Source organism: Somniosus microcephalus, chromosome 10, assembly GCF_052327205.1.
Source record: "Somniosus microcephalus isolate GS21.2 chromosome 10, FLI_Smic_1.0, whole genome shotgun sequence".
Taxonomy (NCBI): domain Eukaryota; kingdom Metazoa; phylum Chordata; class Chondrichthyes; order Squaliformes; family Somniosidae; genus Somniosus; species Somniosus microcephalus.
The window spans coordinates 49,157,946-49,171,658 of NC_140996.1; the positions used below are offsets into that span (position 1 = coordinate 49,157,946).

The window sequence follows — 13,713 nt, forward strand, 5'->3', positions numbered from 1 at the left end:
TGTGCGAGGTATGACTCCAGCCACTGGATAGTTTTCCCACCAATTCCTATTGACTTCAGTTGTACTAGGGCTCCTTGATGCCACACTCAGTCAAATGCTGCCTTGATATGAAGGGCAGTCATTATCACCTCACCTCTGCAATTCAGCTCTTTTGTCCATGTTTGGTCCAAGGCTGTAATGAGAACTGGATATGAGTGGTCCTGGTGGAACCCAAACTGAGCATCGGTGAGAAGGTTGTTGGTGAGTAAGTGCCGCTTGATAGCACTGTCGATGACACCTTCCATCATTTTGCTGATGATTGAGAATCGACAGATGGGGCGGTAATTGGTCGGGTTGGCTTTGTCCTGTTTTTTGTGGACAGGACATACCTGGGCAGTTTTCCATATTGTCGGATAGATGCCAGTGTTGTAGTTGTACTGGAACAGCTTGGCTAGAGGCGGGGCTAGTTCTGGAGCACAAGTCTTCAGCACGACAGCCGGGCTGTTGTCAGGGCCCGGAGCCTTTGCTGTATCCAGTGCGCTCAGCCGTTTCTTGATATCATGTGGAGTGAATCAAATTGGCCGGACATTGAAGGCCCAGAGTATATTCTGTGCCTTTGCTACCCTCAGTGCTTCTTCCAAGAGGTGTTCAACATGGTGTAGTACTGGTTCATCAGCTGAGGGAGGGCGGTAGGTGGTAATCAGCAGGAGTTTCCTTGCCCATGCTAGACCTGAAGCCATGAGACTTCATGGGGTCCAGAGGCAACGTTGAGCACTCCCAGGGCCACTCCCTCCCGACTGTATACCACTGTGCTGCCACTTCTGGTGGGTCTGTCATGCTGGTGGGACAGGACCTACTCAGGGATGGTGCTGGAGGAATCTTGGACATTGGCTGAAAGGTATGATTCCGTGAGTATGACTTTGTCAGGCTGTTGCTTGACTAGTCTGTGGGACAGCTCTCCCAATTTTGGCGCAAGTCCCCAGATGTTAGTGAGGAGGACTTTGCAGGGCCGACTGGGCTGTGTGTGCCATTAGAAGGATCATCAAATGAGGCCATATGGGTTTAACGGAAAAACTAAAAAGGGGCAATCACACTGCTGGGAGTGTACTTTTGACCTCTGAACAGTCAGAGGGAGATAGAAGAGCAAATATGTAGGCACATTTCTGAGATGTGCAAAAGTAGGGCAGTAATAGTAGGGGATTTCAACTTCCCTAATATTAACTGGGATAAAATTAGTGTGAAAGGTATAGAGGGAGCAGAATTTTTAAAATGCATTCAGGAGAACTTTTTTAGCCAATACGTAGCAAGCCCAACAAGAGAGGAGGCAGTTCTGGACCTTGTTTTAGGAAATGAAGCTGGGCAGGTGGAAAGGGTATCAGTGGGAGAGCATATTGGTGGTCGTGATCATAATTCAGTTAGATTTAGGGTTGTTATGGAAAAGGACAAGGACAGACCAGGAATAAAAGTTCTCAATTGGGGAAAAACTAATTTTACTAAGCTGAGAGGTGATTTAGCCAAAGTGGACTGGAGACAGAGCATTGGATTTTGCCAGTGCTCAGAAGGTGGGTTTGGAGGCGGGTCAATGGTTAAAATTATTTTGATTGACGGTGGGTTGCGATCCACCTCCAAACAATTTTCCCAAGTGTCGGGTCCTCGATTTGCGAATGGACCCGACACCTAGCGGTGGGAAGGTGATTAAAGGCAATTACCTGCCTTTTAACAGGTACTTGCCAGTATTTGACAGCCTATTTTTGAATTTTGTCACTTCTGGCTCGGGATTCCCGACGTCCGGACACGACGCCCTGTAGGTGTGGCGTGTTGTGAGTCTGCTGTAATGTTTCTGGATTGATGACAGCTGCAGAAGTGGTGTGAAGGATCCAATGTTGCACATGGTGAGTCTCAGAGGAAAGAAAATGTTGGGTACTGCATTTTTAATACATTTACACTTTTCTTTAGGTTACAAGTTTTTAAATCCATGTCCCGTGCCACCTCATTGGGAGAACCTCTCTCACCAGTGACAGATCGCTTCTGCCACCTCACCTGCAGCTGCCATATATTCCAGCCTATGGAGGAAGTCATTGGAGAGCCTGGGTGTAAGAGGTCACCTTTGTGCAGTGATTGTCAGTGTTTGCAGCACCTCAATGCTGTCAAACACTGAGAAATCAACTTTTAAAATAAAATTGTGCGTGGTCACTTTAAGGAAACCGGCAGATGATGTGTCACCAAATGATGTCACCTGACCTGCTTCCTCTTAATTGGCCGGCAAGCCCGCAGGGCGGGCTTAACAAGGTGAATCAAGGCAAAATCACATCTGTGGGCCGGGTGCACTGGGGGCGGGACTGGGAGCTGGAAACCACCTGACCCACACCCAACCCGCCTCCATTAATAAAATCGGGCTCAGAAACTTGAAGGTAAATCTGTCAGAGCAGTGGGAGGCATTCCAGGAGGAGATAGTGAGAGTTCAGAGCAAGTATGTTCCCTTAAACGAAAAGGGTGGGACTAACAAATCTAGAGCTCGCTGGATGTCAAGGGGCATACAGGGTAGGATAAAGAAAAAAAGGGAAGCTTATGACAGATACCGAGGACTCAATACTGCAGAAAGTATGTTCCCTTAAACGAAAAGGGTGGGACTAACAAATCTAGAGCTCACTGGATGTCAAGGGGCATACAGGGTAGGATAAAGAAAAAAAGGGAAGCTTATGACAGATACCGAGGACTCAATACTGCAGAAAGCCTAGAGGAGTATAGAAAGTGCAGGGGTGAAATCAAAAAGGAAATTAGGAAAGCAAAGAGAGGGCATGAAAAAATATTGGCAAGTAAAATCAAGGAAAACCCAAAGATGTTTTATAAATACATTAACAGCAAGAGGATAACTAAAGTAAGAGTAAGGCCTATTAGGGACCATAAAGGTAACATGTGTGTGGAAGCGGAAGACATGGGTATGGTTCTTAATGAATACACTGCGTCTGTTTTCACAAAAGTGAGGGACGATGCAGACATTGCAATGAGGGAGGAGGAATGTGAAATATTAGATGAAATAAACATAGTGAAAGAGAGGAAGTATTAAGGGGTTTAGCATCTTTGAAAGGGGGTAAATCCCCAAGCCCGGATGAAATGAATCCCAGACTGTTAAGAGAAGTAAGTTGGAAAAAGCAGAGGCTCTGACCATCATTTTCCAATTCTCTCTGGCTACAGGTGTGGAGCCAGAGGACTGCTAACGTGGTACCGTTGTTTAAAAAGTGAGAAAGGGATAGACCGAGTAATTACAGGCCAGTCAGCCTAACTTTGGTGGTGGGAAAATATTGGAAAAAATTCTGAGGGACAGGATAAATCTTCATTTAGAAAGACACAGATGAATCAGGGACAGTCAGCATAGATTTGTTAAGGGAAGGTCGTGTCTGACTAACTTGATTGAATTTTTTTAGGAGACATCAAGGAGGGTCGATGAGAGTAGTGCATTTGATGTAGTCTATATGGATTTTAGCAAAGCTTTTGATAAGGTCCGGCATGGCAAACTGGTCACGAAAGTAAAAGCCCATGGGAGCCAAGGCAAAGTGGCAAGTTGGATCCAAAATTGGCTCAGAGGCAGGAAACAAAGGGTAATGGTCGAAGGGTGTTTTTGTGACTGGAAGGCTGTTTCCAGTGGGGTTCCACAGGGCTAAGTACTGGGTCCCCTGCTTTTTGTGGTATATATCAATGATTTGGACTGGAATGTAGGAAGTAAGAAGTTTGCAGATGATCTGGAGAAGTGTGAGGTAATGCATTTGGGAAGGGCTAACAAGGCAAGGGAATACACTATAAATGGTAGGACACTGAGAAGTGTAAAAGATCAGAGGGACATTGGAGTGCATGTCCACATATCCCTGAAGGTAGCAGGACAGGTAGATAAGGTGGTTAAGAAGGCTTACGGGATACTTGCCTTTCTTAGCCGAGGCATAGAATATAAGATCAGGGAGGTTATGCTTGAACTGTATAAAACACTAGTTAGGCCGCAAATAGAATACTGCGTGCAATTCTGGTCACCATATTACTGGAAGGGTGTGATTGCACTAGAGGGGGTGCAGAGGAGATTTACAAGGATGTTGTCTGGGCTGGGGAATTTTAGCTATGAGGAAAGATTGGATAGACTGAGGTTGTTTTCTTTTGAGGAGGCTGAGGCGAGACCTAATTGAGGGGTATAAAATGATGAGGGGCCTAGATAGAGTGGATAGAACATAGATTAAAGGGTAAGATGGTACATGAGCAGTGGTGTACATTTAAGGAGTTATTTTAGAACTTTCAAAAAATATATATTCTACTGAGGAAAAAAGGGTGTAAAAAGAATGACAGCCATCCGTGGCTAAGTAAAGTAATTAAGGATAGTATCCGAATAAAAACAAGGGCATATAAGGTAGCCAAATCTAGTGGGAGGATAGAAGATTGGGTAGTCTTCAAAAGACAGCAAAAAATAACTAAACGATTGATTAAGAAAGGGAAGATAGATTATGAAAGTAAATTAGCAAAACATATAAAAACAGATAGCAAGAGTTTCTATAGTTATATAAAAAGAAAAAGGGTGGCTAAAGTAAATGTTGGTCCCTTAGAGCATGAGACAGTGAAATTAATGGTGGAAAACATGGAGATGGCAAAAACGCTGAACAAATATTTTGTTTCAGTCTTTACGGTAGAGGACACTAAGAATATCCCAACACTGGACAAACAGGGGGCTCTAGGGGGGGAGGAGCTAAATACGATTAGAATCACTAACGAATTGGTACTCGGTAAAATAATGGGACTTAAGGCAGATAAATCCCCAGGACCTGATGGCTTACATCCTAGGGTCTTGAGGGAAGTGGCGGTAGGGATTGTGGATGCATTGGTAATAATTTTCCAAAACTCCCTGGACTCAGCAAAGGTCCCGGCAGATTGGAAAACTGCTAATGTAACACTCTTATTTAAAAAGAGTAGTAGGCAGAAGGCTGGAAACTATAGACCAGTTAGCCTAACATCTGTGGTTGGTAAAATTTTGGAGTCCATTATTAAGGAGACAGTAATGGGACATTTGGATAAACATAATTTAATAGGACAAAGTAAGCATGGTTTTATGAAGGGGAAGTCATGTTTGACAAATTTGCTTGAGTTCTTTGAGGACGTAACATACAGGGTGGATAAAGGGGAACCAGTGGACGTAGTGTATTTAGACTTCCAAAGGCATTTGACAAGGTGCCACACAAAAGATTATTGCTCAAGATAAAAAATCACGGGATTGGGGGTAATGTTCTGGCATGGGTGGAGGATTGGTTATCTAACAGAAAGCAGAGAGTTGGGATAAATGGTTCATTCTCAGACTGGCAATCAGTAACTAGTGGTGTTCCACGGGGGTCAGTGCTGGGACCCCAACTCTTTACAATCTATATTAACGATTTGGAGGAGGGGACCGAGTGTAACATATCAAAGTTTGCAGATGATACAAAGATGGGAGGGAAAGTAGTGAGTGAGGAGGACATAAAAAACCTGCAAAGGGACATAGACAGGCTAAGTAAGTGGGCAGAGATTTGGCAGATAGAATACAATACTGGAAAGTGTGAGGTTATGCACTTTGGCAGGAAAAATCATAGAGCAATCAATTATCTTAATGGCAAGAAACTGGAAAGTACTGCATTACAAAGGGATCTGGGAGTCCTGGTGCACAAAACTCAAAAAGTTAGTATGCAGGTGCAGCAGGTGATCAAGAAGGCCAATGGAATGTTGGCTTTTATTGCTAGGGGGATAGAATATAAAAACAGGGAGGTATTGCTGCAGTTATACAAGGTATTGGTGAGACCGCACCTGGAATACTGCATACAGTTTTGTTGTCCATACTTAAGAAAAGACATACTTGCTCTCTAGGCAGTACAAAGAAGGTTCACTCGGTTAATCCCGGGGATGAGGGGGTGGACATATGAGGAGAGGTTGAGTAGATTGGGACTCTACTCATTGGAGTTCAGAAGAATGAGAGGCGATTTTATTGAAACATATAAGATTGTGAAGGGGCTTGATCGGGTGGATGCGGTGAGGATGTTCCCAATGATGGGTGAAACTAGGGGGCATAATCTTAGAATAAGGGGCTGCTCTTTCAAAACTGAGATGAGGAGAAACTTCTTCACTCAGAGGGTAGTAGGTCTGTGGAATTTGCTGCCCCAGACAGTTAACATTTAAAACAGAAATAGACAGTTTCCTAGAAGTAAAGGGAATTAGGGGTTACGGGGACCGGGCAGGAAATTGGACATGAGTCCAGGTTCGGATCGGTCATGGCCCTATGGGTGGCGGAGCGGGCCCAGGGGCCGTGTAGCCTGGTCCTGCTCCTACTTCTTGTGTTCTAATTCTGTGTTAGATTTCAGGAGATGGTTCTAGTCACAGGGATTAGTGGAGACCTCGGGAACAGGCTGCCAGCTAGGAGTCCTTCAAGAGTAAATTGGGCCTGTTCCTGGCTGGGGTGGAGATCATCTTTTACAGAAGGTAAGTACTGCAGGAAATATAGGGACAGAGTGATCTCCGGGACGAGTTTCGATCGCCTAGGTGGGTCGGAGAGGAATTTCCCAGATTTTTTCTCCCAAATTGGCCATTGGGTTTTTATCTGGTTTTTCGCCTCTCCCGGGAGATCACATGGGTTCGGGTGCGATGGAGAGCGGAAGTAGATTTGAGGTTAGGATCAGATCAGCCATGATCTTATTGAATGGCGGAGCAGGCTCGAGGGGCCGATTGGCCTACTCCTGCTCCTATTTCTTATATTCTTATGTATTTCCCTTAGCAGAAGGGTCAATAACCAGGGTGCATAGTTTTAAAGTAATTGGTTGGAGGTTGAGAGGGGATTTGAGGAGAAATTTCTTCACCCAGAGGGTTGTGGGGGTCTGGAACTCATTGCCTGAAAGGGTGGTAGAGGCAGAAACCCTCAACATATTTAAAAAGTACTTGGATATGCACTTGAAGTGCCGCAACCTACAAACCAAGTGCTGGAAAGTGGGATTAGGGTGGATCGCTCTTTGTAGGCCGAATGGCCTCTTTCTGTGTTGTAAATTTCTATGATTTTCACAGCTGAAGCCATTGCCTAGGTTGATGCTGGGTGGTCCGTCCGGTTTTATTATTATAATGGTTTGTTGCAACTGAGGGCAGTTAAGAGTCAACGGGGGAGAAATTGGGTGGAGCCGCAAACGGGGCGCCAAGCTCGCCTGGGCGACAGATTTTGCGCTGCGATCGGAGCAGCAGCGATCGCCGGAAATTCAGCTTGAGCGCCCCAAGAGGGACACGAGGCGAGGCTCGAGGCGCTCCGCGTCCCTCTTAGGGCACTGAAACTGAATATTGCAGCGCAAGGTGCCACAGCGCCACACGCTGCGGCACGGCGCGCTGCGGTACTGCAGGCCTTCCTCCCATTCTTAAGGGGGAGGGGCCTGCACCAGCGCGATCAGAGATCGCGAGTGCCGGCAAAAGAGCCCGGCACCGAGGAGAAGTGCCGGGCTCTCGGAAAGCAGCCGGCAATGCCGCGGGGGGAGAACAGGAGGCCGGGGACGGAGGTGCTGGCAGGCGGCCGCCGAAAAAAACGGCCGCTCCGCACCTCCACCTTAATTTCTGCCACTGCCGCCACAGGTAGGCCCCGTGAACCGGGCGCGATTAGCAAGCGGCGCTACAGAGGCGGTCGCTGCCAAATATCACGATCGGGGCAGTAGCGGAGCGCTGCGCACACCGATGATGTCATCAGTGGTGGCGCAGCGCAACAGGCTAACGCCGCCATTAGCGCCCAACTAAATATCATGGGAGGCGTGGCCAGTGGCGTTAAAGCCACTGAGTGCCCTCTTTAGGCACTAACTGGTGGCGCAGCCCACCGAATTTCTCCCCCTATGACATTGCTGTGAGTCTGGAGTCACATATAGGCCAGACCAGGTTAGGACAGCAGATTTCCTTCCCGAAAGGACTGTAGTGAACCTAATTGTTTTTTACAACAATCTGATTGTTTTATGATCACCAGTACTGATACTAGCTTTTTATTTCAGATTTATTTAATGAATTGAATTTAAATTCCCCAGTTGCCGTGGTGGGATTGGAACTCACATCTCCGGATCATTAGTCCAGGCCTATGGATTACTAGTCCAGTAACATTACCACTATGCTGTTGTTCCCAGAGCTACCTTGACAATCCAAAGGGTTGCTACTGGGTGACAATGGCTATCCTTTTATGACATAGCTCATGACTCCGGTGTGCAGCCCACGCGGGCAGCAAGCATACAACAAAAGCCACGCTGCCCTCCCGCGAGCTGACACCTGCGCTACCCTTGCCCCCTGCCCTGGCTGCAGGCCACTCTTGCCGAGTGTCTCACCACATGCAGATCCCACCTCTAAACTAACCTCTAAATTATGCACAGTCTCTATATCTGAGCTGATGGCTACGAGTATGAAATCGAGTGATGGCATCTATTCATCCTCACTGCCTTCTTCCTCTTCCACCGCAGCCTGGCCACGTTGCAGTTCTTGGGTATTTGAAAGGAGAAAGGCACAAGGGTAGGGTTGTGGTGCATTGAGGAGGGAAATTAAGAGGTACCTGCTTACACTATCTGCAGCATTTAAATCAAAAGACATTGTGGGATGAGAGGGAAGTGGGATGTGAGAAGGAGGATAAGGTATGAGGATACCGTCATCTCCGATAGTTTCAGCCCTGCCGCTGGCCATGGCATCAGCGATGACCACACCAACGATAGCAACCTCTGTCTCCTCCATCAGGGTAAGGACATGCAGCCGTGCCTGTCCCCTGCCGGTTTGCTCCTGTTGAATTTTGCCCCCCTAGAGCTTTACTCAATGGTGTTTTTTTTTAATTTCTCTCAGTTCAATATGAAGTGTGATGAAGCATCTTTGTAAAGTAAACATTTTTTTCCTTGGATTGCTGTTGGTCTTGATATTCTTAGTCATGTAAGGGCAACATCCATGAAGTTCGACTGTATGAGGGTATTCAGATGGTAGGTGGATGGAGGGACTGTTTGTGCATTGGGGAGAGGGGGGGAACATGCATGAGAATCTCTCAACAATGATTTGGTGCCTGAGAGCTCTGGCAGCTGACATAACTGCTGGACCTTGCTCTTCCTCTGCAGCTTCAGCTTCCTGATCCCTTCTTCCTATTCCTCATGTTCTTCCTGTTCTTGTGGCTCCAACACTTGTTCCCTTTCCAAGGCGAAGTTGTGCAGCAAGCAGCACACAATGACAAATCTTGACACTAGCTCCAGGTTATTTTGAAGCACGCCTCCAGATCTGTTGAGGCATCAGAATCTTTACTTGCTCTATGAGAGCCCTGGTCTGGTGTGACTCTGATTTTATATATGCTGTGCATCTGTGGAATCATGAGCCTGGTGTTCAGAGTACAGCCTTTGTTCACAAGCAGCCAGCCTAACAACCGACAGTCTGGGTGGAAGAGATTCAGTACTGAGGACTGACGTAGGATGAGGCCATCATGACTACTGCCAGGATACCAGTCACAGACCTGCATAAATCATTGCCTATGGTCGCTGACAGGTTGTTCATTTAACAAATTAAATCCCTTCCTGTTGTAGTAGAGGGTTTGGTCGTGTACGGGAGCACACAGAGCCATATCGATGCAGTTTATGACCCCTCCACCTAAGGAAATCCAGACATTTTTGCAAACCCCACGACACTCTCCTCCTGCTTGGAGCCTCCATTGGTGATGAATTCCTGGCAGCTGGCAAACAGTGCATCTGTGACCCCCTTGTTTGCAGTGTGCACAGCGAACTGAGAAATGTTACTGATGTCACCTGCTCGATGTTGTAAGGAGCCCAATGCAGAAAGGTTCAGGGTCACAGTGAGCTTCACAAGTCACAGGCAGTGCTGTGGACACCCTGGTACAGGGCTGCAATTTGTAGTTCAGCAGGTGGCAGAGGTCAGTCACTGTCTCCCTGGGGAAACGGAGCCGCCGGATGCACTGCTCCTCTGTAAAGTTGAGGTAGGTAATCCAGTTCCTGTGCACCTTCATGGTGTAAGACTTCCTTCACCTTCCCTCCTTTGCTCTTTTCCAGCAGCCTGTACAACCCTCTGCTGTCTTTCTTGTTGCTGTTGCCATTGTCCCTGCTCCTCATGTCATAACCCCAAAGGCAGATCAAACAGAATACTTAGGTTCCAACAATGTTGGGAAAGCAATCCTTGGACAGAGCGCAGGGCCTCCCAAAAATCACACTTTGAGTTCAGTTCAGTGAAACAACCATCAAAAAAATCAGTACCCCACTCTGCTATAAGCTAACAACTCCAAACAGAGACTTACCTTAATGGAGGCAAATATCCCTTTAAATAGCACTTCTGGAGCATGCTTCCTGACCGTTAAGCCAATAACTTCCAGTTCAAGGTGAAGACCCAGCGAATCAGGTGCTTCCACACACAAATTTAGGAAGCAGGTCCTTATTTTTTTTCCTTCATTGGATGTGGGTGTCACTGACAAGGCCAACATTTATTGTCCATCCCTAATTGCCCTTAGAAAGTGGTGGTCCTCTTTTTATTGAACCAAATTAACTGTGAATTAACTGTAACTTAATAAAACTTAACAAATTAAATTAAAATTCGGTTTGCCAGGGTGATGATGCACTCCAGTCCCCGCGGCGCCCACCTGTCTCGGAAGGCCTCGAGTGTGCCGGCGGACACCGCGTGCTCCATCTCCAGGGCGCGAACATAGCCGCAGAAGAGAGGCAGGCAATCGGGCCAGACAACCCCCTCGACCGCCCGCTGCCTGGACCTATTAATGGCCACTTTGGCCAGGCCCAGGAGCAGTCCTATGAGGAGGTCCTCCGACCTGCCCGCTCCCCTCCGCACCGGGTGACCGAAGATCAGGAGCGTGGGACTGAAGTGCAACCAAAAATCAAGGAGCAGGCCCTTCAAATAATGGAACAGGAGCTGCAACCTAACACATTCTATATAAACATGGAACACGGACTCCTCCAGGCCGCAAAAGAGCCAGGCGGCCTGGGAGTCCGTGAACCTACGCGACTGCTCCTTGCAACACCCTCCAGGCCAAGTCCCCAATAGAAAAGGGGAGAACTCCCGCGTAGAGAGCCCTCCATTGGGGACCTCCGCCGGACGGCAAGATGGCATGCCAAGGCGTGTCCGGACGGCAGGCGAAGATGACAAAGTGGAGAGTGTGCGGGAGCAGCCCGTACACGAAACCCCTTCGCACAGAGCTAAAGGGCATAGAAAGTGGTGGTGAGTCACCTTATACAACTGAGTGGCTTGCCAGGTCATTTCAGAGGGACGTTAAGGGTCAACCACATTATGGAACTGGAGTCACATATAGGCCAGTATTTACTTCCCTGAAGGACATTAGTGAACCAGATGAGTTTTTACAACAATCTGGTAGTTACATGGTCACCATTACTGACACTAGATTTTTAGTCCAGATTTATTTAATTAACTGAATTAAAATTGTCTAGCTGCCGTGATAGGATTGGAATTCATGTCTCCAGATCATTACTTCAGATTACTAGTCCAGTAACATAACCACTATGCTACCATACCCAATCATTAGGCACAGGACCTTCATTTTAATATTTCAACCAAAACTGTGCTTCTTGCTGGCCGCCTAAAAAATATCTCGGGACAAATTTAGCTGTGGCACGGGTGCACATGCAAATTGGGCGTGGGAAATCGCATTGCTAAATTTGTCATTGTTGCACTTGTTTCACACCTGAGAAACAGGCGCAACTTTGTGGAATTTAGACCCCAACATATCTTATTGGAGTCTAGGGACTGGCGGATCTTGGGATATCTGTGAGTATTTCCTTTGTTCCCATTCTGCGAGTTTTTCCTTTGGTGTTGAACATTGTGCAAGTAACCTGAGTGGAGATCAATCAGTGTTCAAGTTGATGACCTCATCTGAACTAGGTGGATGTTGATTATTTTGCGCCTAGCAAATCCTATGTTCCGAAGGAGGCATGCCCACGGGAATCCTTCCCCTCCCTAAGGGCCCAGGACTACATATCTGCACTTTTCTGAGGAGCAGTGCATAAGGAGGCTGCACTTCTCAGGGAGGCAGTCACAGAGTTCCACCACCTCCTGCAATAAAGCCTGCAATCAGCTGTGACAGGTAACGCTATATTGTCTATTGCAGCCAAAGTCACTACAGCCCTGAACTTCTTTGTCTCTGGATCCTTCCAGGCTAAAGTACATTTCTCTTATTCTAAAAGAAACCATTGAATATTTATCTCCTGTTTTTCAATGGCATCTACTCACACTTGGCCACACAGTGGAGAAAAAGTCCTATGCTGCCGTCATTTTCTCATCAGGCCTATTAAAGAACCAGTTTTATGCCTGGCACAATGTTAGTACATTTCTATTGTACACAATTTAATATTTGCACCATGAAAGTGAAAAATTCTGCCATCTATTAAATATTGATTGTAGCCAATACATTATAAAGATAGAAACTATTTTAAATAAAGCATTTGGGTTTGAACAAGCTAAGCAATTTTCCAAGTTTCATAATCAGCTATTGCTAGATTAGCCTTCAGCATAACATATTGGTTCAATTACAAAACCATTTACAGTAATTTGGTTAAACATAATAAAGTTATGAGTTCCCTCAAATCAGAGTCAGAAGCGTAATGCTGTGATAGCTTTTTAGGACATTTTAATTATTAGAAATTAAATTACTTCAATTTTACAGTTAAGGAGGGAAAACAATTAAATGAGATAGAGATTGCAAAATATTAATGAGACTGGTTCACTGCACATGACCATGAAAGCTTTAAGTTAAACAGATGCTTCTCATTGTGCAAACAAGCACTCCTTATTGTGTGCCAAGGAAGCATGGGGTCGATTTTTGTTTCTGCCCCATTTAGGCTCTATAAATGGAGAGGTAGCGAGATTCGGGGGTGAGGGGGGAAATTGACTCACTGTTGGAGGTCAGTGCAGTTTCATTTTTGGCCTGACTTTAATTTAGGCGACCAGCACTCCCGCTGGAACAAGCAGTGAACTAATTAAAATATTCAAACGGGTCAACTGATGTCGTCAGGAGCCCAATGCCATTTTTGTGTCTATCAGCAGTATTTCCTCAATCCACCCACAAATCATAGGAGGCTATTACAGCACTATTTAAAGGGATACTCACCTGCTGTCATTTAAAATGCTGCAAAGTTTTGGAGGTTATTTTGCTGGTAGTTTCTGGATGTTTTGGCTTCTTAGGTGATGATAAAGTTCTTGTTGTTGCTGTACAACCTTTTGAAATCAAACACACGAAGGCAAACTAGATGGACCTTGGTCTTTTCTCATTGAGCAAAACCTATATTGTTGGGACAGGTAGCATAGTGGTTATGTTACTGGACGAGTAATCCAGTGGCCTTCACTAATGATCCAGTAGACATAAGTTCAAATTCAGTTAATTAAATAAATCTGGAGTATAAAACAAAGCTAGTATCAGTAATGGTGACCATGAAATGATCGGATTGTGGTAAAAACCCATCTGGTTCACTAATGCCCTTTAGGGAAGGAAATCTGCCATTGTTACCTGGTCTGGCAGCTATGTGACCTCAGACCTATATGTGACTCCAGATCTACAGCAATGTGGTTGATTCTTAACTTCCCTCTGAAATGACCTAACAAGCCACTCAATGTAACAAACTGCTACGAAAAACAATAATAAGAATAAAATCGGATGGTCAACTTCGGCACCGGCTTCGGATACAATAACGACACACCCAGCCCAGTCGACCCTGCAAAGTCCTCCTCACTAACGTCGGG

The 13,713-nt window shown here is 46.1% G+C and overlaps 1 protein-coding gene across 1 annotated transcript in view; it reads left to right on the plus strand.

Annotated features, from left to right (window-relative positions):
• The window catches only part of LOC147111505 (uncharacterized), a 74,604-nt gene extending 65,410 nt beyond the window's left edge, over positions 1 to 9,194 (plus strand). The window contains exons 3-4 of the mRNA XM_085999892.1: positions 8,892 to 8,942; positions 9,075 to 9,194. Coding sequence (XP_085856018.1) covers positions 8,892 to 8,942; positions 9,075 to 9,194 — 171 coding nt within the window. The remainder of the gene's footprint in view (positions 1 to 8,891; positions 8,943 to 9,074) is intronic.
• Positions 9,195 to 13,713: the final 4,519 nt, after the last annotated feature.